Genomic DNA, 26,989 nt, shown 5'->3' with positions numbered 1-26,989 from the left:
ATGTATGTTATAATCCTTATTTTATAAAAGACAAACTTGAGAGACAGAGATATTAAGTTAAGCTAGACAAGATAATACAGGCAGAATGGTCAGATAACACATAAGATGCCTTGCTATGTTAACATGCAAAATAAGAATTGAAAAAATGATACTATTAATTTAATATTTGAAAGGCAATAAGACTTTTGAAAGTAACATTTTCTTCAGTGTTTTAGGATGACATTTCCTAAAGAGTATTCATAGAGTTCAGCTGCAGATAATGGACGTTAAAACAAACAGCTGTAAAAATAAACCAGAGAAGCCCTTTTGAAATGGCATGGTAAGGACTTCCAAAAATCCATAAATGCACAGAAAATATTGGCAAAACGGTCATTATCAACTTTTTCAGAATTCTGAAAAAGATCTACAACAATCCAAGATACATTTATTCAAGAACAATGGTGGAATCTTGGTAAGAAGAGTGAGTTTTACAGCATTTTGACTTGCCCTCTTCCCATCACACTATAACTTAGTTCTGCAGTAACCTGAACAGCAGCAGCCTTGCAATTATGGTCGCCATGAAAATCAGCAACAGCCACTGAAGGTGGCAGAATAGGTTTGGATCCCTCTTCGAAGTTCCATCCGAGAGATTTGTCACAATTTGATCTGTCTCTTGACTTCCAGGAATAGGCCCATTCATAGAGGCTATATATTAAAACAAACAAACAAAAGCAAAAACAAGTCAACTAATCCCCAAAAAAGCAGAGGAGAAAAGAGATATTAAATATTATGATGATCATAGGGGCGCCTGGGTGGCTCAGTCGGTTAAGCGTCAGACTTCAGCTCAGGTCACGATCTCGCGGTCTGTGAGTTCGAGCCCCGCGTCGGGCTCTGAGCTGATGGCTCAGAGCCTGGAGCCTGTTTCAGATTCTGTGTCTCCCTCTCTCTGCCCCTCCCCTGTTCATGCTCTGTCTCTCTCTGTCCCAAAAATAAATAAACGTTAAAAAAAATGTAAAAAAAGATAAATATTATGATGATCATAAATGGAATAGAGAATATAAAAATAATAGAGCAAATCAAAACCAAAACTATGTTTTTTGCAAAGAATAAAAAAACATTTACCTATATTTATCAAGAAAAAGGACAGAACATTCAAATTACTAAAATCAGCAATAAAAGTGTGAACATCACCATTGACCTTATAAAAATAAAGATTATAAGGGAATACACAATAACTATATGCCAAAAAATTATATACCTTAGATATAATGAACAAATTTCCAGAAAGATACAAACTATCAAAACTGGTTCAAGAAGAAATAGGCTATCTGAATAGATCAAATAAATATATTTAATTAGTAATTTAAAAAATATTCCCACAAAGAAATGCCCAGATCCAGATGGCTTCATGTTGAAGTCTACCAAATATTTAAAGGAGCATTAATACCACAAGCAACAAATAATTTGAAAATAAATTAAGAAAGCAATTCCGTTTACAGTAGCCTCAAAAACATAACCTATTTAGGAATAGATTTAATGAAAAAGTGTAAATAAATAGAAATATCTCAGTGTTCATAGATCGAAAGACCTAATTTTGTTTATATGGTAATACTCCTAAATTGTTCTACAGATTTAACACAATCTCTAATACCAGCTGTCTTTTTGTAGGGGTTGGTAAGCTGATTCTAAAATTCATATGGAAATTTAGAGGGCCCAGAAAAGAAACAACTTTTTTTGGAAACAAACGACAAAGTTGGAGGACACACACATCTGATTCTGAAACTTACTACAAACCTACAGTTTCAAGGCAGTGTAAAACTGCCACAAAATAGATATAGAGATTAATGGAATAAATTGAAATGCAGATATAAAGCTTTAATTTCATGGTCAATGATTTGCAACAAGGGTGTTAATAAAATTCAGTTGTGGAAAAGATAATTTTTTCAACAAATGGTGCTGGCACAACTGGATGTCCATTCACATGCTAAAGAATGAAGTCAGACCTTTAACTCATACCATATATAATTACTAATCTAAAATGGATCAAAGACCTAAATGTAAGAACAAAACTATAGAATTCTTAAAAGAGAATTTACAAATTAATCTTGGTGGCCATGGGTTAAGCTATGCTTCCATAAACATGACACGGAAAGCACAAGTGACCAAAGAGAAATTAGATAATGTGGACTTTATAAAATTTTGGACTTCAAAAAGCACAATCAAAAAAGTGACAATGCAACCCTTGGAATGGGAGAAAGTTTTTGCAAATCATATATCTGATAAGAGACTCATCCAGATTATGAAGAACTCTTACAACTCAATAATAAAAAGCCAATTAACTCAATTGAAAAATGAACAAACTATCTGAACAGTCACATTTCAAAAGAAGATAAGCAAATGGCAAAAGAGCACATTAAAATGCCCAATATCATTAGTCATTAGAGGATTGTATATCAAAACCACAATTATATACCACTCCATACCTAGTAGTATGGTTTAAATATAAAAAATAAACAATAATAAATGTTGAGGATGTAGACAAATTGAAAGTCTCATACATTTCTGATGGGATTATAAAATGGTGAAGCCACTTTGGAAGACATTCTGACAGCTCTTCAAATGTTAAACAGAAAGTTATCATTTGATCCAGCAATTCTGCTCTTAGATATACCAGATATTATGAAAACATACACTAATTTGAAGCTTGTACACAAATGTTCATAGTAGATTTATTCGCAATAGCCCCAAAATGGAAACAGCCCAAATTTCCATCAAAAGATAAATGGATTTTTTAAAAATATGCTATATCCTCATAATAGAATGAGGATTCTATTTGTATTTGGCAATACAAAGGAATGAAGTACTGATACATGCCACTATCTGGATGGATCTTGAAAACATTTTGCTGAATGAGAGAAGCTAGTTAAAAACAATAGATATTTATAATTTCACTGATACGAAATGTCTGGAATAGGAAAATTCATTTGAGACAAGAATTAGTAGTTGACAGAAACTTGGGGAATGGGGCATGAGGCATGAGTTTCTTTTGAGGATGGTGAAAATATTCTAACATTAGGGTGTGATGCTGACTGTATGTCTCTTTGAATATACAAAAACAACAAAAAGGAAAGGAAAAAAAACACTGAATATACATTTAAAAAGAGTGAGTTTCATGGAATTTGAATTTTATCTCAATAAAGTCTTTTTAAAACTTGAGGTAAAATTCACATAATATTAATGATTAATCACTTTATTTTTTAAAAATTTTTTTTAATGTTTGTTTATTTTTGAGACAGAGAGAGACACAGCATGAGCAGGGAAGGGGCAGAGAGAGAGGGAGACACAGAATGTGAAGCAGGCTCCAGGCTCTGAGCTGTCAGCACAGAGCCCGATGCGGGCCGGGGCTCGAACTCACGAACTGTGAGATCATGACCTGAGCGGAAGTCGGACACTTAACCAACTGAGCCACCCAGGTGCCCCTGATTAATCACTTTAAAGGGTACAATTCAGTGGCATTTAGAACATTCAAAATGTTGTGGAACCACCACTACTATCTCATTCCAAGATATTTTCACCAACCCAAAATGAAACCCAAAACACAACAGCAGTTATTTTCCATTCTCCTTTTCTTAGCCCCTGGTAACCACTGGCCTGTTTTTTATCTCAATGGATTTACCTATTTTGGAAAATTCATATGAATAGAATCATACAATATGTGACCTTTCATGTCTGCCTTCTTTCACTTCACATGTTTTTGTGGTTCATCCACATTGTATCATGTACTTCATTCTTTCTATGGCTGAATATTCATTGTATAAGCTACTGTTTAAAGTACTTTTCTTGAAGCAGTCAGAAACCATTGGAGACCATTAATACATTAATATATGCCAGCACCTGGAGATCCCTGAAAGTTGAGGTCCATAAACTTTAATAAATGTTTAACATTAAATATATAAAGAACAAACAAACCAACAGAAATTAGTTTTCTGAGGAAACAGATTTGTGGAAGTTCAAAGACTTCAATATGCCAGCATGCATTGAATGTTTCCTGAAGAACACTACATAGACACTAAATGATTGCTGAAACAAGTTACCTCAGTGTTTTCCTTACCCCCCTCAGGAAGCAGCTCTATGCAGCATACCTGGGGAATACTACCATAGGAGAAAGAAACTTCTTCCTATTAGCTTTTTAAAAAATATCTTATGTTAGAGTAACAATGTTTCATGATGTGTATATTCCTTAACTACTTTTAATCATTTGATAGATGTATCTTAGCTTTGTAGGACTGTCCCTTTCTTATGTTTGAAGACTGAAATTCAGCCTTACTAGTTCAACTCTAGTGAAGGGTTAAACCAGGGCCTTTGAATCTGAAGCCAACCTTTTGTTTTCTTTTGCTTTTTCCTGCCTCTTCAAGCAAAAATAAAACATAAAATAAAATAAAATAAAATAAAATAAAATAAAATAAAAACATAAAATAAAATAATTCGTTAGGTAATTAAATTCCTGCACATCTACAATATCAAGAAACAGTGTTTTTAAGTGCATATCATCAAAAAGTTCATGGAGCAATATGTAACATTAACTGATACACTTCTTTTATGCATAATCTAGAATGTCTTTGCTCACATAATGGATCATAAAAAGCAATGTTGCTTTTATGATCCTTTCTAGTGTGAGAAGAGCTCTGCATGGTGATGCTCTTATCTACCAACAGAAGAATGGTTCTTGATGTGATATGTCCACCTGGATTTAGTGTTTAATGTAAATTTCATCTTTTAAATGTTCAGAGTACAGTGTGACACTTTGTAAAAATGACACTAATAGGAGGGTTAAGATGTTTTTTTAGTGGTAAAGGAAAATATATAGAACTGTTTATTTTAAAACAAGATAGAACATTGAAAAATGTGATCTTAGGGAAGATAATGGTGTTTAGTTATCATAAGTCAGAAGTTAGAACATGTAAAATAAAAAAAGTTATTTAAATGATGTATTGGCCCCAAATTTTGTATTTGTAGAGGAAATTAGTCAAATCATCAGTCAGTTTTGTATCCACAAAGTTTTTCCCACGAACTTTAAACATTTACTAAAATTTACACATTTAGTATTAAAATGTGGTATAGCTTAAAATTAGGAATCACAGTGAAATTTTCCAAAAAAAATATTTTGAGTCCCTATGTACAAATCTTCATGATATTTAATTATTATTAGAAATAATGGCTTTGGCTTACCCAAAGCCATTATTTCTAAAGCTCAGCTTATTATTTATATGGATTTTTTTTTTCAAGATTAACTGGCTTTTATTAACAACCATGAACCAAAACTTCGTCTTGTTATCCAGGGGTATATCTTAATCCAGAAAATAGTGGAGAATCCACCTGAAAGTTATATTTCTTAAGAGTAGATATTTTTTTTTAAATCTTTACTGAGATTTTTTTCTTTGTTTTAATAGACCAGAAAGCTTTTGATAACTAATTTATGTAATTTGAGGTCAGGAAAAACACATTTTTTGTGTGTTGTAGGTGCTTCTGTTTATTTTTAGAGGTAAAAATATTCTTAATTTACCACCTGCAAACTTCTAGGCATAGATACTATAACACTTTCTTCAGGCATGACTTAACCTCAAATTCTTCAGCTTTCTAAAGCTATTTTTTCTTCTCACCTCACCCAACAAGAGTTGACTCTAACACACTTATGTTCATAATCTGAAATATGGCCTAACCTTCAGTGCTTGGACAAAATAACCACTCAATAAATATTTGATAAGTTAATATATGCAATAATCAGTAGTGCAGGTAATTTCCAACCAATGCAATCTTGAATACACACCACTGATTCACAATAATTTTTGTTCATTGATAGTCTGAAAATAGATGTCACTCACTCATTCTTTCAGATAAAGTAACACTTACCTTTGGATTATACCAGTGAATCCTATAGTCATATACCCAGATGCCATCCTTTTGATCTTCCCATATAGAAGTTGAACTAAGATTCTGTTCTGGGCAACCAGCTATCACCTGGCTCGTTAGGCTTTTCACCTCTACCCATAAATCTTCTCACTATTTTGCAACATAGACGAGTTCATCCTGTAATAGATTGTTCATGGGTAGCTCGTCTGGTTTCGGGGGACCTAGCTGAAGTTCTCTTTGATTTTTAAATCCTTAGAAATAGTCTGTTATACCCTGGTACAAGATATTTTAAATAATGTGTTTTATGAAAAATATAGATGTGTTTGCAACATTGCTTGCTTTTTGGAGAACTCTTGGGAGAAATATATTCAGTGGTTTTGAAACTTCCAGTCAAGTCATTAAAAAAAATCTCTTGTGGTTGCTAAATCAGATAACTGATTATATTAAAAATTTTTTAAAGTAAGGAAAATGGAAAAAAATGGTCCATTATCTCCTTGAAAATTTATAGGTTTTTACAGAGTTTGTTTTGTAATTTAATTTATTCCTGCCTCTATCTGTTTTTTTCTTACTCAATTTTCCTTCATTCTATTTCTTCACTGATTTTTAAAACAATATTGTATACATTTTTATAAGCTTACTTATAATTCCTTTTAGATAACAAGGTAGAGTCTAAATAAATGAATGAAATATTTTACTGAAAAAAATCAGAGGCCTTGGTCTTAACATATATGTTATAGATATGAACAAGCAATTTGAAATATGGAATTTTCTTAGTCCTTTTTTTTGTGAGAACTAAGTAAAAATATTAAGAAATAATAAGTTTTAAGGTTATTAAAAACAATCACCAATAATTTATAAACATAAATTCTCCTTTTATGAAATCTCTACAAATATTTGACTGGAATGTCAGTATTGATACTATTCCAATGGAGGGTCTTTGCCCAAAATAAAATGAAATAAATTTCTTTTCACCCCTTCTAGTTAGCTCTATATTTATTTGAGTTTTTTTTAATCTTAAACTAAATATCCAGTTTTACTTATAGATCATCTTCCATAAGTTATAGCAATATTTAAAAAAAAGGTTATGAGACATGTGCTTGAAATAACTTCTCCTGGCACCTTATGGGTGGAAAAATTGCCCCAAAGAGAAAAATTTCATGTCCAAAGATACCTTAATATAGTAAAAGTTGTGAAAAGGTTATTCATTGCCTTTGTTATGTTATCTCTGGGACCAGTTAGAACTTATAATGAGGATACCATGAATTAAACCACCTGGCTTAAACTTCACATAACTTTCTGAAATTTTCCTAAACTCCCATCTAATGGGCTGAGAAAAAAAGAGGCAATCAAGGAGAGTTATTTTATTTCCCAAACGCAGAATTCTAAGGAAAAAAAATGAGTTAGTCCCCAAAGGTTTTATTAGATTCTTTGGAGAGAAATATAATAAGGGTCATTAATTAAGCTTTCACTCATTCAAGTATTTGCTAAATGTCTAAAATAATCTAGGCAATGTGCTATGGGCTGGAGGGACACAAAAAAGTGTCAAAGATCCTTCTCCAAAAGGCTAGAATCTATTGGTGATATGGAACATGCAGAGTGTCATGACAGAAATTCTGTGAAGAAAGATCACAGAGGAGGGGCATTAATCAGGAAAACCTTCCCTGGTATATAGATAACACTTAAACTCAATTTTATAGGCCAAGTAAGAATTAGCCGGGTGACAACATGACTTTATTCATCCAACTATACCTCTTTGAAACATGTAAATCCCTTTAGAATGGTTGATTTTAGTTGAACCAGTGAGGGGGAGATCCTTAGCCCTGAAATCACAAACATGTTTGCTTTAATCAAACTTTATATGTGGCATTCAAACTTTTGAAAAGTCGCTACAAAATGAGTAAACTTTCCCTTATTAGTATTCTCAATTCCTTTTGAATGCCTTTTGTTCACCTAATTCAAGTGTGGTTAAAAGATATTTTTAAATATGAGGTCCTCCACTAGGAAATTTTTTCAAGTCCTTATAAAAATTCTTTTTTCCCTTTTCATGTCATGAAGGTTGAGTAGATAAATAATTTTAGGAAACTTATTCTTTTTTTTAAGGTTTAAAGATTTTTATTTATTTTTGAGAGATAAAGAGCACATGAGAGTGAGTGGGGGTGGGGGGCAGAGAGAGAGGGAGAGAGAGAATCCCAATCAGGCTCTGTACTTGGGGCTTAATCTCACAAACCATGAGATGGTGACCTTAGCTGAAACCAACTCAGACTGAGTCACCCAAGCGCCCCTGAAATTGATTCTTAACCAACTTGATTTTATTGAATTCTTTTACTTTTGCAAAGTCTGAGAATCAAGATTTAATGCCATTTTAATCTATATTGTTTTAATTCTTACAGTCAAATTTTTCTTAGATGCTTGGAGTATTCTGTGTTTTTCAAAAATTTATATAAAATAATTTTGTGTATTTAGAAAATTTGAATAAGAAACCTATCTTATATGTTCCTTCTCATTGCTTAGGAATTTCAAATGCTTATATTTATCTTACATTATTAATAAATATATTTTTGTCACAATTCATAAGTTTAACACCACTTTGTGATTTATTTATTTTTTTTGTTAAAAAAATTTTAATGTTTCTTTATTTTTGAGAGAAACAGAAACAGAGACAGAGTGTGAGTAGGGGAGGGGCAGAGAGAGAAGGAGACAGAATCTGAAGTAGGTTCCAGGTTCTAAGCCATCAGCAAGAGCCTGATATGGGGCTCAAGCCCATGAAACCATTGAGATCATGACCTGAGCCGAAGTCAGATGCTCAACCGACTGAGCCACCCAAGTGCCCCACCACTCTGTGATTTTTAATTAATATTTTGATTGTTCTTTGAAAGCTTAACTCTATTGTAATTTTTTTCTCTAAACCTTTTTTATTGTGTTTACATCATTTTTCTATATATTAGAGGATCAATTTCAGATGTTACATGAATTCTGAGAATTTCCTGTTAATTGTGTTATAGTCCATACTTTTTTGATTCATTTTTAATTCAATTTATGTTATTTTTTGTTTGAGGATTTTCTTTTTCTCCCAAAATTTTTGTATGAAGAAGTCACCCCAAAGTTTATCTGACTCTGCATATATTTCTGAAAGTTCTTTTAAATTCTTTTATTTTTAATATTTACCAAACTAATTTTGGTAGATTAATAAATAAGGAAAAGTAAAATTAGTTACATTAATTTCAGGAAATAATTGAGGCTCAACTTCTGACTTAACTTTGTAACAAAGCAGTAAGTAGTTTAATCCTGAGATTTTTTTATAAAATCAATGAAAGTAACTTCTGTGTATATGTCTCTATATAATTCCTATAATTATATTTTTATATATACACATATGCATACATTTTATTTAATATGTGTACTTATACACAATATCATACTGCATAACTATACATATAATATACTGCATACATGCACAATACTCCTATATATGTAAATGTATGTGTTTTTGTGGGTTTGTGTGTGTTGTGTGTATCCTTCAGATGTTGGAATATATTTGAAAGCCTACAGAAGTTAAAATGATTTGTGATTTTTAAGAATTTACTTAATGATTCTGAGCCTTAATTTCTTCATCTGAAAAATGTACTATGATGTATGACATTTGGATTATTAAAAAAATTCGTTAAAGCACCTAGCATAGGCATGGCAAATATTTGATGCTCGATATGTGATACTTGCTCTTCGTGACAAGTTTAGTGTGTTTGGATAACAGAAAGAGCTATGTTTCTAGATTTTGGAACTCTAGATAGAAAGGTTGTTTTTTAACAAGCCCTTTTTTTTTGGAATAGCCAGTCAACCCACTATTAAGATCTAAGAATATTAACCATATGGAGAAAATCTAAGGACAGGTATAGTTGCAATCCTAATCAAGCACTATTATTTTGCTCAATAATTAACAGTGTCCTTTTCCATGATCTCTATTTAAATTACTCTTCATTTTCTTGTGAACAATTAGTTATAATATTAGTGTACTACCAAATCTCTTTCTAGATTTGTTTTTGTTATATAGTGTTTATACCATAAATATGTACTTATAGGTATACATATATTGACTTTTATTTGTTAACATTTTAAACTAGTATATATTACTTTAAAATGTGCCTTTTTTACTTAAAATGAAACATGACATCTGTGTAGGTCACACATGTTGTCTTACTTTACCACAATTGAAACCATAGTTCTATAAAACATATACTGAGACAGAGAGAGAGCAGGGCAGCAGGCAGGGAGAAGGTGCTGATGCTGACTTAGGTTGGCATAGTATTTGTTGTGTTTAAATACTGACTCTACCACTACTGGCTCTTTGAGGTAGGGCTGGATTTTTAGTAGCTCAGTGACTTCTGTTTCCACAGTTGTGATATTGGAGCAATCCTAATACCTGACTCATAGGATCGCTAAGAGGATAAAAAGCATTAATATATGTAATATGTTCAGAACAGTGGACAAAGAAAGTAATAAAAAATGTTTATCATCTTGTAATTGCACATTTTTTCCTACAGTTTTCCCCCACTCTACATCTGCATAATATCCATTCTATTAACATACCATGGAATGACATTTCACTTCTAAACACATCAGTGTTTACCTGGAATTCAATATTTCTTTCCAGTCCTTTATTTTTTTAAGGTAAAATTTACATACAATGATGTGCATATATATATATATATATATATATATATATACACATACCTTAAGTGTATCACTTGATGAGTTTTGACAATTACTCTAATCCAAACCTCTATCAAGATATAGAACTTTACCATTCCCTCAGAAAGTTCTTCCCATATTTCTTGCCAATCTCTGGCCCACCCACCAGAGGCAACTGCTCTTTTCTGTCTTTCTTACCTACCTTCCTTCCTTCCTCCCTCCCTCCCTTCCTTCCTCCCTCCCTCCCTTCCTTCCTCCCTCCCTCCCTTTCTTCCTTCCTTACTTTCTTTTTCTTTCTTTCAGTATAAATCTATCTTGTGTGAAACTTTTAGAACTCTAACAAAATCAAATGATATGTACTCTTTTATGAAAGCCTTCTTTCAATCAACATAATATTTTTGAGATTCATTCATGTCACATGAATCAATTGTTCATTCATTTTTATGGCTGAGTAGTATTCCATTGCATGTATATACCAGAGATTTTTTTTATATATTTTCTTCTGGTTGGATACCTAAGCTGTTTCCAGCTTTTAGTTATTTTATCCATTATGCTAATGCTGCTAGTAAAATTCTTGTACAAGTCCTTTTTTGGACATCTACTTTTGTTTCCTCTGAGTAAACATGTAGAGCTGAATTACAACAAACATAGGTTAGATGTATGTTTCATTGCATTAGAAACTGCCAGACATTTTTACAAAGCAATTGTACAACTTTACACTCCCACCAACAATGTATGAGAATTCCATTTACTTCACATCCATGTCAATTTTTGATTTTTTCAGTCTTTAATTTAAATTATTCTGATTTCTCTGTCTCTCTCTGTCTCTTACTCCACCGCTCATCTTTCTCTCTTTCTCTGTTTCTTTTTTTAATATAAATTTCCTAAAGTATGTTTGAATGCTGGCATTTTCCCTCTTTTTTTAAAAAATGTTTATTTATTTATTTTTGAGAGAGAGAACATGTAAGCAGGGGAGAAAGACAGATAGAAGGAGACAGAGAATCTGAAGCTGGCTCTGAGCTGTCAGTGCAGAGCCCAAAGTGGGGCTTGAACTCAGGAGCCATGAGATCATGACCTGAGCTGAAGTCACATGCTTAACTGACTGAGCCACCCAGGCACTTCTCTCTCGCTGTTTCAAAATAAATGCACTTATAAAAATTCTGGTTTTTATAAGTATTGGAGATTCTTATTTTTTCCTTGTACTTTTTCTGTATTTTTTTAATTTTGGAAAAAATATTTTTAGCAGTAAATTGAACAATTATTTTATGAAGTTTAAACAGCTAAACAACACTTGTCAATGTCAGGAAAATAATTATAGTACTTGTAGCTTGGGAAAATATTTCCAAGAATTTAATTACATAAAGATACAAAATATACTGTATCCCAAACCAATTGTAGTAAAGATAATTTTTCTGAGAACTGTTTTAGATGAATGGAGAAATGATTCAAGTGATTATGAGGAAACTAAGGGCATAGATTTATGTAACATGTTTAAATAAAATAGTTTATGCACTTTATATTAAGTGAAGTATTTCCAAATTAATATTGTTTAATAAGAGATTTTAAGTATTATTCACTAATTCAAATATTATAATTAAGTCTTTTTCATCTGTACCTCTAAAAGTTTATTAATTCATGTTGGCCAAAAATTTTTTAAATAATCTTCTCATTGGTAAAATTTAGTTATTTATATCAGTTTTGAAATTTATAGTTTATTTAAACTCAATAAATGGTAACTGCCACATAAAAATTTATTATGTACAATACAGAAAATTTTGACACATGTAGATAAATCGATTTGGCATGACAGGGTTTGAACTGGAAGTTGAAGAACATGTGACTCTCCCAGATTCAGAATGAATGCAACACTAGGATCAAATCTTAGGCCCTCCCCTTGCCTCCTAGACCAGCACTTGGTACATTTGTAGTACTTTATTTGGAAAGAAGGAATCATCAATATATAATGAATCATTTAAAATGGTATCTACCTATTACTACTAATAAAAGCATGGTATCTATGTAAAACATAGTCCTCTCTTTGCCATTTCAAATGCAACTGTCATCTTTATATATAAGTGGAGTTAGCACCTTCCAGAATAGAGCAATTTGACTTATTCTTTTGGTGAGTATAATTTGAGGACTGATGAAATCTTTTCTGACTAAAATATTTTCCATGAATCTCAAAGTCTACTCCCCCTCTAATTAGTTTAACTCCTTAAGGGGCTCCTTAATATTACAGATATTTAAAAAATGTAATTGTGAAAACTAATGCATTGTAAGTAGAGATTAATTAGTCAAATTCACTGTCACTGGGCCAAAGCCTGAAGGAAAAGGAAGGTTTTCTTCAGAGAAACAGAAGAGTTACATTCATCAGTAAAACAAACATACTTTATGGTTAGAGTTAAGTGAAAGTACAATATTCACAGAAACTGTTTTCAGCTGTGAGTAATAGAGAACTAAAGGACACTGGTTTACAAACGTTTAGGATTTATTTAGGTTACATAATAACGAAGTCACAAGACATATTTAAAGGTGAATTTCCTGAGATTGTCCTTGCCTTTTCCTTTTAGTTGCAAGATGCTTCTCCAGCTCCAACATCATAACTTTGTTCTAGGTATCCGGGAAGAAGGAGTTGCATGCACGTTTGGAAAGCAAAAATTCTCCCAGTGTTTTATTAATTAGAATCATGTCACAGGGCGACGCATATAAGAATATCTGCAAAACGTAATTTTTAAACGCGTATGTAGCACTCAATAAAATTGTGGTTTGGTGGTAAAGAAAAAGGAGCATATTAATATTGGGTAGGCAATTAGCAGCCTTTGGAACAAAATTATTTCATAAAATGTACCTCTTTCTACAATTTTTATTCTATGCTAAGAATTGCCAGTTAAGTCTATACAAAAACAAAATACAAATGTATTTATTGGAAAACAGCTTTACCCAACTGCCTTTCCCCCTATGTAACTGATCAAAATCATTACCACTCTTACAACATTTTATTATCTTTCCCTTTACAGTGTACTTTCTACAATGTAGTTCCATACAGCTCACCTGATAGCTATTTAAAAGCAATGTGTCTGCAATGCTTTCACCACATGGATTAGATGTTTAGTGACAAGTGATATTGTGCTATCCAGAAAGACATCTATTTTAAGCTCAAGTATTCAGGCAAAACAACCCTTGCTTTAAAGAAGACTGAAAATCACTATCCTGTCGTCATTGTATACAGATGGTAACCAAGAAAGCCCCACTAATAAAGCACTTATTTAGAAAAAAGCAGAAAAGGCAAGCAGTTGGCATCTCTTAGACATTAAAAAAAATTGCCCCTAAAAATCAATTTGTAAAGTTTCTATTTGTAGCAAAATAATAAGAAAAATTTAAGAAAAATCTCTTTTCACAGCACTTGAATAATTTTCTCCAATCCTAAAAAGTAATGTAAACATTTGGAAAATGACATCATCTGGTTCCCAGGTCCTGTTTCTTCAAAAGGTCAGGTTTCAGAAGAACTAGAATGGATTTAAGTTGTATCAAAAATGCTCACAACTGAATAAACCAACCAAACTTACACAGGAACATAGTTAAACTTTAGAAACTGGAATTAGAGGAGTGATTGTGGAGAGTTAAATTGTGAAGTATGAGAAATACTGGAAAAAACTCTTCCTCCTATTAATGATCTGCATCTCCAAACTAGCTTCTATGAACAATCATCATCATGTCCAAAGAAAAGACAAAAATTAATAATAGATATATATTCTTACTTATATAAAATAAGCAAAATGACATTTTTGAGGAGGAGGTAACATTTTAAAGAGTTCAAGGTGTTTTCTGATCCTATTTTTCTCAAAATGTCTTAAATCCATTAACTGTAATATGCTTTCAAGGTTCTTTTTCCAGAATCTATCAGTTCCATGAGGATTGATTATTGTAATTGTCAGAAAAAAATTCTCCAGATGTGGAAACATGTCTTTGATATTCTTTTTTATTTGAGTAAATTATTGGTGAATATCTAAGTGGTATGTTAGAGTCCTCACTGAATAGAAGAAATCTACTAAAAGCAATGCAAATGTAATATGATGTGTTCATGTCTATACCAAAGAACCTGGGAAATAAAGTCAACAGTATATCTTTTTTGGTTTTGTTTTGTTTCAGTGGTTGGAAATGATGGATTTTATATAATACTGAAAGGTTCAGCTCGACCTCAAACAAAGTCATATAAAGATCTGATTGATGAAAATGAGTCAACATCCTCTTTCATACCTCAGAGTTTCCAAGGATTTGTTTCCAACGAAGGCTTCAAAAACATACTTGCTGAGATGCACACACCTTCATGTGATCCAATGGTAAGAAATGAATATTTCCTTTTTCCATAAGCAACCAAAGTATCATTATTGTAAAATTTGATCTCTGATATGTAAATCTAGATATCTTGAGTGAGTTCTTAGGTATTAAATATAAAAAATTTTTTAAAAATCTTTATATCTTTTAAAAATGAAAATTATCCTGGGGCACCGGGGTGGCTCAGTTGGTTGAGTGTCTGACTCTTGGTTTTGGCTCAGGTCACGATCCCAGGGTCATGGGATCTGGCTCAGCATGGAGCCTGCTTGAACTTCTCTCTCTCCCTTTGCCCACCACTCCCTGCCCTGCTTGTGCTCTCTCTACATATATCTAAAATTAAAAAAAAAAAAAAAAGAAAATTAAACTGTTAATATTGAACTTGAAATTTGTTTAAGAAATTTTAATGAGGGATGCCTTCAACAACATACCACCCACTGGCAGGGATTATATAGTATATTTGATAACCAGGACAACTAGGATGGCCAATGTGATTGGATCACTGAATGAGGAAGAGGGTAGTTTGAGATAAGGGAGGGGGAACAGGTAATTTGAGGAGAAGAATACAGAAGACAAATCATGAAAGGTCTTTTTAATTAAGTTAAGAATGTATGCTTATGCTATTTATCTTAAGAGCAACGCTAAGGTCAAGGTGATTCCATTACAAGGTCTTGCTTCAAGAAAATCTTGTGTTTATATGTATTATCAAGACTATCAGCTAGCCAAAAAATTAAAGTTCAGTATTTTTTGGATCTCTGGATACTCTCTGTGGGTATCAAATGTAGTTTGACTAGAATTGTAGCTTTAAAAAAAAGCCAGTTTTAGATTTATAATAGTCAAGATGTTCAGGATAGAAAAAACAAAACAAAACAAAACGAAGAAACCAATTAAAGCCAAATTATTCAGCACTACGGATTGAAGTCAGGAAAACCTAGGACATTCTCAGGTTCAAGAAGAATGAGTATGGATAAAACTATGAAAGAAAGATGAAGATAAAAAATGAGACAAGAATATAAAAGTATATTGTTGCTGATCACACAGGAACAGGTAATGTTTCTGATCTTTCCTTTTTTTTAATCTTTATTTATTTTTGGGAGGGGGTGGTGGGAAGGGACAGAGTGAGAGGGAGACACAGGATCCAAAACAGGTTCCAGGCTCTGAGCTGTCAACACAGAGCCTGATGTGGGGCTCGGACCCATGAACTGTGAGATCATAACCTGAGATGAAGTTGACATTTAACTGACTGAGTCACCCAGGTGCCCCTGATCTTTCTTGATAGAGATGAAAAAGAATACATTTGTCACTCAATGGCCACATACCAGGTACCTGATGCCATTTCATTATACTTGAGGGAGAAAATACCATACTTGACACAGTAGCTATAAGTAGAGCTACTTCTTGGTCCACTTTAATGTAGTCAACTCTACTCTTCCAGGACATATTTGTTTGTTCATTTGGTGAGGGCAAAACTCATGAATAAATGGGAATGTGATGGGACCACCACTTCTGAATTCTGCATTAGGTCTGTGAAAGTAGTACTAATCTGTCATTCTGCTTGGGATGAAGTGTGTTTTTCTCCAGTTTAGTTGAGTTGTCATTAAAAAGTAAAAATGGTGTGTTTTAAGGTGTATATCTCAAATGTAAATAAGGTAAAATTATCACCACAATCAAGCTAATTACCATATTCATCATCTCACATAGTTATATTTTTGTGGTGAGAGCACTTAATATCTACCCTCTTATCAAATTTCAGGTATACAGTACAGTATTGCTAACTTTAGTCCCCTGCCGTACATTATATCTCTAGGATTTACTCATCTTGCATAACTGAAACTGTGTAGTCTTTGAGCAATATGTCTTCATTTCCTCTACCCCGCAGTCCCTAATAACCAACATTTTATTCTTTGCTTTTATGAGTTTGACTATTTTATTTACTTTTTATTTTTTTAAATGTTTATTTTTGAATGTGGGAGAGAGAGAGAAAGAGAGAGAGAGAGAGACAGAACATGAGTGGGGGAGGAGCAGAGAGAGAGGGAAACACAGAATCCAAAGCAGGCTCCAGGCTGTGAGCTGTCACCACAGAGCCTAATGCAGGGCTCAAATTCATGAACAGTAAAATCATGACCTTAGCCAAAGTCAGATGCTTAACCTATTGAGCAACCCAGGTGACCAAGTTTGACTATTTTAGATTACACATGTAAGTGAGATCATAAAATATTTGTTTTTCTATGTCTGGTTTATTTCACTTAACACGGTGTCCTTCAGGTTCATCCATGTTGTAACAATTGACACTTTCTTTAGCCATTCATCCATGGATAGACATTAAATTGTTTCCATATCTTGGCTATTGTGAATAATGATGCAATGAACATGGGAATGCATATATTTCTTTGAGAGAGTGTCATTTCTTTAGTTGTCTACACAGAAATGAGATTAATGGATTGTATGGTAGTTCTATTTTAAACTTTTTGGGGAAACTCTATATTGTGTTCAGTAATGGTTGTACTAATTTACATTTCTATAGTATACAAAGATTCTCTCTCCTCCACATCTTTCCCAACACTTACCTTTGTCTTTTTGATGATAGCCATTCTAACAAGTGTGAAATGATAACTCATTGTGGTTTAAATTTGCATTTTCCTGAAAATTAGTGATATTGAACACTTTTTCCTATATCTGTTGGCCATTTATTCTTAACATATGAAATTTATTGTCAAATTGGTTTCCATACAACACCCAGTGCTCATCCCAAAAGATGCCCTCTTCAATGCCCATCACACACCCTCCCCCCCCACCCCCCCCATCAACCCTCAGTTTGTTCTCAGTTTTTTTTTTTTTTTTTTTTTTTCAACGTTTATTTATTTTTTTGGGACAGAGAGAGACAGAGCATGAATGGGGGAGGGGCAGAGAGAGAGAGAGACACAGAATCGGAAACAGGCTCCAGGCTCTGAGCCATCAGCCCAGAGCCTGACGCGGGGCTCGAACTCACGGACCGCAAGATCGTGACCTGGCTGAAGTCGGACGCTTAACCGACTGCGCCACCCAGGCGCCCCTGTTCTCAGTTTTTAAGAGTCTCTTATGCTTTGGCTCTCTCCCACTCTACCTCTTTTTTTTTCTTCCCCTCCCCCATGGATTTCTGTTAAGTTTCTCAGGATCCACATAAGAGTGAAAACATATGGTACCTATCTTTCTCTGTATGGCTTATTTCGCATAGCATCACACTCTCCAGTTCCATCCACGTTGCTACAAATGGCCATATATTCATTCTTTCTCATTGCCACATAGTACTCCATTGTGTATATAAACCACAATTTCTTTATCCATTCATCAGTTGATGGACATTTAGGCTTTTTACACAATTTGGCTATTGTTGAAAGTGCTGCTATAAACATTGGGGTACAAGTGCCCCTATGCATCAGTACTCCTGTATCCCTTGGGTAAATTCCTAACAGTGCTATTACTGGGTCATAGGGTAGATCTATTTTTAATTTTTTGAGGAACCTCCACACTGTTTTCCAGAGTAGCTACACCAGTTTGCATTCCCACCAACAGTGCAAGAGGGCTCCTGTTTCTCCACATCCTCGCCAGCATCTATAGTCTCCTGATTTGTTCATTCTGGCCACTCTGACTGGTGTGAGGTGATATCTGAGTGTGGTTTTGATTTGTATTTCCCTGATGAGGAGCGACGTTGAGCATCTATTCATGTGCCTGTTGGCCATCTAGATGTCTTCTTTAGAGAAGTGTCTATTCATGTTTTCTGCCCATTTCTTCACTGGATTATTTGTTTTTCGGGTGTGGAGTTTGGTGAGCTCTTTATAGATTTTGGATACTAGCCCTTTGTTCAATATGTCATTTGCAAATATCTTTTCCCATTTCGTTGTTTGCCTTTTAGTTTTCTTGATTGTTTCCTTTGCTGTGCAGAAGCTTTTTTATCTTCATGAGGTCCCAAGAGTTCATTTTTGCTTTTAATTCCCTTGCCTTTAGGGATGTGTCCAGTAAGAAATTGCTGCAGCTAAGGTCAGAGAGGTCTTTTCCTGCTTTCTCCTCTAGTGTTTTGATGGTTTCCTGTCTCACATTCAGGTCCTTTATCCATTTTGAGTTTATTTTTGTGAATGGTGTAAGAAAGTGGTCTAGTTTCATTCTTCTGCATGTTGCTGTCCAGTTCTCCCAGCACCATTTGTTAAAGAGACTGTCTTTTTTCCATTGGATATTCTTTCCTGCTTTGTCAAAGATGAGTTGGCCATAAAGAGCTCACCAAACTCCACACCCGAAAAACAAATAACCCAGTGAAGAAATGGGCAGAAAACATGAATAGACACTTCTCTAAAGAAGACATCCAGATGGCCAACAGGCACATGAAAAGATGTTCAGCATCGCTCCTTATCAGGGAAATACAAATCAAAACCACACTCAGGTATCACCTCACGCCAGTCAGAGTGGCCAAAATGAACACATCAGGAGACTATAGATGCTGGAGAGGATGTGGAGAAACGGGAACCCTCTTGCACTGTTGGTGGGAATGCAAATTGGTGCAGCCGCTCTGGAAAGCAGTGTGGAGGTTCCTCAGAAAATTAAAAATAGACCTACCCTATGACCCAGCAATAGCACTGCTAGGAATTTATCCAAGGGATACAGGAGTACTGATGCATAGGGGCACTTGTACCCCAATGTTCATAGCAGCACTCTCAACAATAGCCAAATTATGGAAAGAGCCTAAACGTCCATCAACTGATGAATGGATAAAGAAATTGTGGTTTATATACACAATGGAATACTACGTGGCAATGAGAAAAAATGAAATATGGCCTTTTGTAGCAACGTGGATGGAACTGGAGAGTGTGATGCTAAGTGAAATAAGCCATACAGAGAAAGACAGATACCATATGGTTTCACTCTTATGTGGATCCTGAGAAACTTAACAGGAACCCATGGGGGAGGGGAAGGAAAAAAAAAAAAAAGAGGTTAGAGTGGGAGAGATCCAAAGCATAAGAGACTGTTAAAAACTGAGAACAAACTGAGGGTTGATGGGGGGTGGGAGGGAGGGGAGGGTGGGTGATGGGTATTGAGGAGGGCACCTTTTGGGATGAGCACTGGGTGTTGTATGGAAACCAATTTGTCAATAAATTTCATATATATAAAAAAAACAAAAACAAAAAAACAAAGATGAGTTGGCCATACGTTTGTGGGTCTAGTTCTGGGGTTTCTATTTTATTCCATTGGTCTGTGTGTCTGTTTTTGTGCCAATATCATGCTGTCTTGATGATTACAGCTTTGTAGTAGAGGCTAAAGTCTGGGATTGTGATGCCTCCTGCTTTGGTCTTCTTCAAAATTACTTTGGCTATTCGGGGCCTTTTGTGGTTCCATATGAATTTTAGGATTGCTTGTTCTAGCTTCAAGAAGAATGCTGGTGCAATTTTGATTGGGATTGTATTGAATGTGTAGATAGCTTTGGGTAGTATTAACATTTTGACAATATTTATTCTTCCAACCCATGAGCATGGAATGTTTTTCCATTTCTTTGTTTCTTCTTCAATTTCTTTCATTAGCTTTCTATAGTTTTCAGCATACAGATCTTTTACATCTTTGGTTAGATTTATCCCTAGGTATTTTATGCTTCTTGGTGCAATTGTGAATGGGATCCATTTCTTTATTTGTCTTTCTGTTGCTTCGTTGTTAGTGTATAAGAATGCAACTGATTTCTGTACATTGATTTTGTATCCTGCAACTTTGCTGAACTCATGTGTCAGTTCTAGCAGACTTTTGGTGGAGTCTATTGGATTTTCCATGTATAAAATCATGTCATCTGCAAAAAGTGAAAGCTTAACTTCATCTTTGCCAATATTGATGCATTTGATTTCCTTTTGTTGTCTGCTGATGCTAGAACTTCCAAAACTATGTTAAACAACAGCAGTGAGAGTGGACATCCCTGTCATGTTCCTGATCTCAGGGGGAAAGCTCTCAGTTTTTCCCCATTGAGGATGATGTTAGCTGTGGGCTTTTCATAAATGGCTTTTATGATGTTTAACTATGTTCCTTCTATCCCGACTATCTCGAGGGTTTTTATTAAGAAAGGATGCTGAATTTTGTCAAATGCTTTTTCTGCATCGACTGACAGGATCATATGGTTCTTATCTTTTCTTTCATTAATGTGATGTATCACGTTGATTGATTTGTGAATGTTGAACCAGCCCTGCATCCCAGGAATGAATCCCACTTGATCATGGTGAATAATTCTTTTTATATGCTGTTGAATTCGATTTGCTAGTATCTTATTGAGAATTTTTGCATCTATATTCATCAGGGATATTGGCCTGTAGTTCTCTTTTTTTACTGGGTCTCTGTCTGGTTTAGGAATCAAAGTAATACTGGCTTCATAGAATGAATCTGGAATTTTTCCTTCCCTTTCTATTTTTTGGAATAGCTTGAGAAGGATAGGTATCATCTCTGCTTTAAACGTCTGGTAGAACTCCCCTGAGAAGCCATCTGGTCCTGGACTCTTATTTGTTGGGAGATTTTTGATGACTGATTCAATTTCTTCGCTGGTTATAGGTCTGTTCAAGCTTTCTATTTCCTCCTGATTGAGTTTTGGAAGTGTGTGGGTGTTTAGGAATTTGTCCATTTCTTCCAGGTTGTCCAGTTTTTTGGCATATAATTTTTCATAGTATTCCCTGATAATTGTTTGTATCTCTGAGGGATTGGTTGTAATAATTCCATTTTCATTCATGGTTTTATCTATTTGGATCATCTCCCTTTTCTTTTTGAGAAGCCTGGCTAGAGGTTTGTCAATCTTGTTTATTTTTTCAAAAAACCAACTCCTGGTTTCATTGATCTGCTCTACAGTTTTTTTAGATTCTATATTGTTTATTTCTGCTCTGATCTTTATTATTTCTCTTCTGCTGGGTTAAGGCTGTCTTTGCTGTTCTGTTTCTATTTCCTTTAGGTGTGCTGTTAGATTTTGTATTTGGGATTTTTCTTGTTTCTTGAGATAGGCCTGGATTGCAATGTATTTTCCTCTCAGGACTGCCTTCGCTGCGTCCCAAAGCATTTGGATTGTTGTATTTTCATTTTCATTTGTTTCCATATATTTTTTAATTTCTTCTCTAATTGCCTGGTTGACCCATTCATTCTTTAGTAGGGTGTTCTTTAATATCCATGCTTTTGGAGGTTTTCCAGACTTTTTCCTGTGGTTGATTTCAAGCTTCATTGCATTGTGGTCCGAAAGTATGCATGGAATGATCTCAATTCTTGTATACTTATGAAGGGCTGTTTTGTGACCCAGTATGTGATCTATCTTGGAGAACGTTTCATGTGCACTCGAGAAGAAAGTATACTCTGTTGCTTTGGGATGCAGAGTTCTAAATATGTCTGTCAAGTCCATCTGACCCAATGTATCATTCAGGGCCCTTGTTTCTTTATTGACCATGTGTCTAGATGATCTATTCATTGTTGTAAGTGGGGTATTAAAGTCCCCTGCAATTACCACATTCTTGTCAATAAGGTTGCTTATGTATGTGAGTAATTGTTTTATATATTTGGGGGCTCCCGTATTCGGCGCATAGAAGTTTATAATTGTTAGTTCTTCTTGATGGATAGACCCTGTAATTATTATATAATGCCCTTCTTTATCTCTTGTTACAGCCTTTAATTTAAAGTCTAGTTTGTCTGATAAGTATGGCTACTCCAGCTTTCTTTTGACTTCCAGTAGCATGATAAATAGTTCTCCATCCCCTCACTTTCAATCTGAAAGTGTCCTCAGGTCTAAAATGAGTCTCTTGTAGACATCAAATAGATGGGTCTTGTTTTTTTATCCATTTTGATACCCTATGTCTTTTGGTTGGCACATTTAGTCCATTTACATTCAGTGTTATTATAGAAAGATATGGGTGTAGAGTCATTGTGATGTCTGTAGGTTTCATGCTTGTAGCAATGTCTGGTAGTTCGTCTCACAGGATCCCCCTTAGGATCTCTTGTAGGGCTGGTTTAGTGGTGATGAATTTCTTTAGTTTTTGTTTGTTTGGGAAGACCTTTATCTCTCCTTCTATTCTATATGACAGATTTGCTGGATAAATGATTCTCAGCTGCATATTTTTTCTGTTCATCACATTGAAGATTTCCTGCCATTGCTTTCTGGCCTGCCAAGTTTCAGTAGAGAGATCCGTCATGATTCTTATAGGTCTCCCTTTATATGCTAGAGCACGTTTATCCCAAGCTGCTTTCAGAATTTTCTCTGTATCCTTGTATTTTGCCAGTTTCACTATGATATATCATGCAGAAGATTGATTCAAGTTACATCTGAAGGGAGTTCTCTGTGCCTCTTGGATTTCAATGCCTATTTCCTTCCCTAGATCAGGAAGTTCTCAGCTATTATTTCTTCAAGTACACCTTCAGCACCTTTTCCTCTCTCTTCCTCCTCTGGAATACCAATTATGCATAGATTATTTCTCTTTAGTGCATCACTTAGTTCTCTAATTTTCCCCTCATACTCCTGGATTTTTTTTCTATTTTTCTCAGCTTCTTCTTTTTCCATAATTTTATCTTCTAGTTCACCTATTCTCTCCTCTGCCTCTTCAACCTGAGCTGTGGTCGTCTCCATTTTATTTTGCAGCTCATTAATAGCATTTTTTAGCTCCTCCTGGCTGTTCCTTAGTCCCTTGATCTCTGTAGCAATAGATTCTCTGCTGTCCTTTATACTCTTTTCAAGCCCAGTGATTAATTTTATGACTATTATTCTAAATTCACATTCTATTATATTGTTTAAATCATTTTGGATCAGTTCATTAGCTGTCGTTATTTCCTGGAGGTTTTTTTGAGGGGAATTCTTCCCTTTCGTCATTTTGGATAGTCCCTGGAGTGGTGCAGAACTGCGGGGCACTTCCCCTGTGCTGTCTTGAATAACTTGTGTTGGTGGGCGGAGCCACAGTCAGACCTGATGTCTGCCCCCAGCCCACCGTTGGGGCCACAGTCAGACTGGTGTGTACCTTCTCTTCCCCTCTCCTAGGGCCAGGATTCACTGTGGTGTGACATGGCCCGTCTGGGCTACTTGCACACTGCCAGGCTTGTGGTGCTGGAGATCTGGCATATTAGCTGGGGTGGGTAGGAAAGTTGCACAGGGGCTGGAGGGGCAGGCTCAGCTCAGTTTTCCTTCGGTGATCTGCTTCAGGAGGCGCCCTGTGGCACAGGGAGGGAGTCAGACCCGCTGGAGGGATGGATCCGCAGAAGCACAGCGTTGGGTGTTTTCGCAGTGCAAGCAAGTTCCCTGGCAGGAACTGGTTCCCTTTGGGATTTTGGCTGGGGGATGGGTGAGGGAGATGGCTCTGGTGAGCGCCTTTGTTCCCCGCCAGGCTGAGCTCTGTCATCTGTCCAGGGTTCAACAACTCTCCCTCCCATTGTCCTCCAGGCCTCCCGCTCTCCGAGCAGATCTGTTAACTTATAGTCTTCCAGATGTTAAGTCCCGCTTGCTGTCAGAACACACTCTGCCTGGCCCCTCCATTTTTGCAAGCCAGACTCGGGGGCTCTGCTTTGCCAGCAGGCTACCCCTCTACCCCAGCTCCCTCCCACCAGTCCGTGTAGCACACACTGCCTCTCTGCCCTTCCTACCCTCTTCCATGGACCTCTCATCTATGCTTGGGTCTGGAGAATCCATTCTGCTAGCCTTCTGGCGATTTTCTGGGTTATTTAGGCAGGTGTGGGTGGAATCTAAGTGATCCGCAGGATGCAGTGAGCCCAGCATCTTCCTACGCCATCATCTTCCTCTGTTGGCCATTTATATGTCTTCTTTTGAGAGATGTTATTTAGGTTATTTTCTCATGTTTTAGTTATGTGTTTCTTTCCTATTGAGTTGTGTTTCTTATATATTTTTGGGTATATATTAACCTTATCCAGATATGTGGTTTGTGAATATTTTCTCCTATTCTGTAGGCTGCCTTTGACTCTGTTGATTGTTTCTTTTGCAGAAGCTTTTTAGTTTCATGCAGTCTCAATATTCTATTTTTGCTCTTGCTACCTCTGCTTTGGTGTCATGTCCAAAAAATCATTTCCCAGAGCAATGTCAAGAAGCTGTTCTGTTTTCATCCAAGAGTTTTATGCTTTCAGGTCTTGTGTTTAAGACTTTAACCCATTTTGAGTTGGTTTTTGTATATGGTGTGAGAGAACAGTCCACGATTTTTGTTTGTAGATGGATATCTTGTTTTTCTAACATCATTTATTGATGTGACCATCCTTTACTTATTGTATGTTCTTGGTACTCTTATGGAAGATCAGTAACTGTAATGAATGGATTTATTTCTGGGTTTTTTATTCTGTTCCATTGGTCTATCTCTGCTTTTATGCCAGTAGCATACTGTTTTGATTACTGTAGCTTTTTAATATAGTTTGAAATCAAGAAGTGTAATGCCTTTGTTCTTTGAATTTGCCCTTTAAATTTTCACATACAAGGGGACCTGAATGGCTCAGTCGGTTAAGCGACTGACTTCAGCTCAGGTCATGATCTCACAGCCTGGGTTCCAGCCCTGCGTCAGGCTCTGTGGGTTCCAGCCCTGCGTCAGGCTCTGTGCTGACAGCTCAGAGTCTGGAGCCTGTTTCAGATTCTGTGTCTCCCCCCTCTCTGACCCTCCCTTGCTCACACTCTGTCTCTCTGTCTCAAAAATAAACATTAAATTTTTTTTAATTAAAAAAAATTCACATACAAATAATAACCTACAGTATTTGTCTTTGTCTGATTTATCTCACTTAGCGTAATGCCCTGCAGGTCCATCCATGTTGTCACCAATGACAATATTTCCTTCTTTCTCATGGCTGAATAATATTCTATTGCATATATAACAGATCTTCTTTCCTTCATCCACTGACAAACACTTAGGTTGTCTCCATACCTTGAGTATTGTGAGTAATGCTATAATAAACATGGAAATGCAGATATCTCTTCAATATCTTGTTTTCATTTTTTTTGGATATATACCCAGTTGTGGTATTACTGGATTATATGGAAGTTCTATTTTTAATTGTTTTGAGGAAATTCCATGCCATTTTCCATGTGGGCTGAACCAATTTACATTACCACCAGCATTGTATAAGGATTTCTTTTTCTCCACATCCTCACTAGCATGTTATTTCTTGTCTTCTTGAGGATAGCCATTCTGTTATAATGTGTGAAGCGATTTGCCATTGTGGTTTTGATTTGCATTTCCCTGATGATTAGTGATGTTGAGTATCTTTTCATGTACTTATTGGCCATTTGGCTGTCTTCTTTGGAAAAATGTCTGCTTAGTTCTTCTGCCCATTTTCAAATCAGATTGTGTTTTGTTGTTGTTGTTACTGAGTTGCTAGAGTTTCATATATATATATATATATATATATATATATATATATATATATATATGATACATTTGGATATAACCACTTATTTGTTATATGGTTTGCAAATATTTTCTTTTTTTAATATGTGTTGTTTTTCATTTTGTTGACAGTTTCTTTTGCTGTGCAGAAAGTTAGTTTTGATATAGTCCCACTTACTGATTTTTGCTTTTGTTGCATTTGCTTTTGGTATTATATCCAAGAAAATGATTGTCAAGATCAATATCAAGGAGCTTCTTCCCTAAGTTTTCTTCTAGGAGTTTTAAGGTGTCAGATCCTATGTTTGAGTCTTTAATTTATTTCAAGTTAATTTTTGTGAATGATAAAAGATAGGGTCCAATTTTGTTATTTTTGCATGTGTTTTCCCAACCCTACTTGTTGAAAGGACTATTGTTTCCCCCACTGAATATTCTTAGTGCCCTTTTAAAATATTAGTTGACTGTATATGTGGGGTTTATTTCTGAGCTCTCTATTCTGTTCCATTGGTCTCTGTCTATTTTTCAGCCAGTATCATACCATTTTAATTACTATAACTTTGTAGTATGGTTTGAAATCAGGAAGTGTGATGCCTCCAGCTTTCTTCTTTCCCAGGATTGCTTTCGCTATTTGGGGTCTTTTGTGGTGTCACACAAATTTTAGGATTGTTTTATTTCTGTGAAAAATGCCATTGGAATTTTGATAGAGATGACATTGAATCTGTAGATTGCTTTAAGGAGGATGGAGATTTTAA

General features: G+C 35.1%; 1 protein-coding gene across 1 annotated transcript in view; it reads left to right on the top strand.

Moving 5' to 3' along the window:
* The window catches only part of CNBD1 (cyclic nucleotide binding domain containing 1), a 397,689-nt gene that overhangs the window by 242,834 nt on the left and 127,866 nt on the right, over nt 1-26,989 (top strand). The window contains exon 6 of the mRNA XM_030304387.1: nt 14,725-14,915. Coding sequence (XP_030160247.1) covers nt 14,725-14,915 — 191 coding nt within the window. The remainder of the gene's footprint in view (nt 1-14,724; nt 14,916-26,989) is intronic.

This window comes from Lynx canadensis, chromosome F2 (genome assembly GCF_007474595.2).
Source record: "Lynx canadensis isolate LIC74 chromosome F2, mLynCan4.pri.v2, whole genome shotgun sequence".
In the NCBI taxonomy this organism is placed as follows: domain Eukaryota; kingdom Metazoa; phylum Chordata; class Mammalia; order Carnivora; family Felidae; genus Lynx; species Lynx canadensis.
This window is presented reverse-complemented; position numbering and strand designations above follow the sequence as displayed.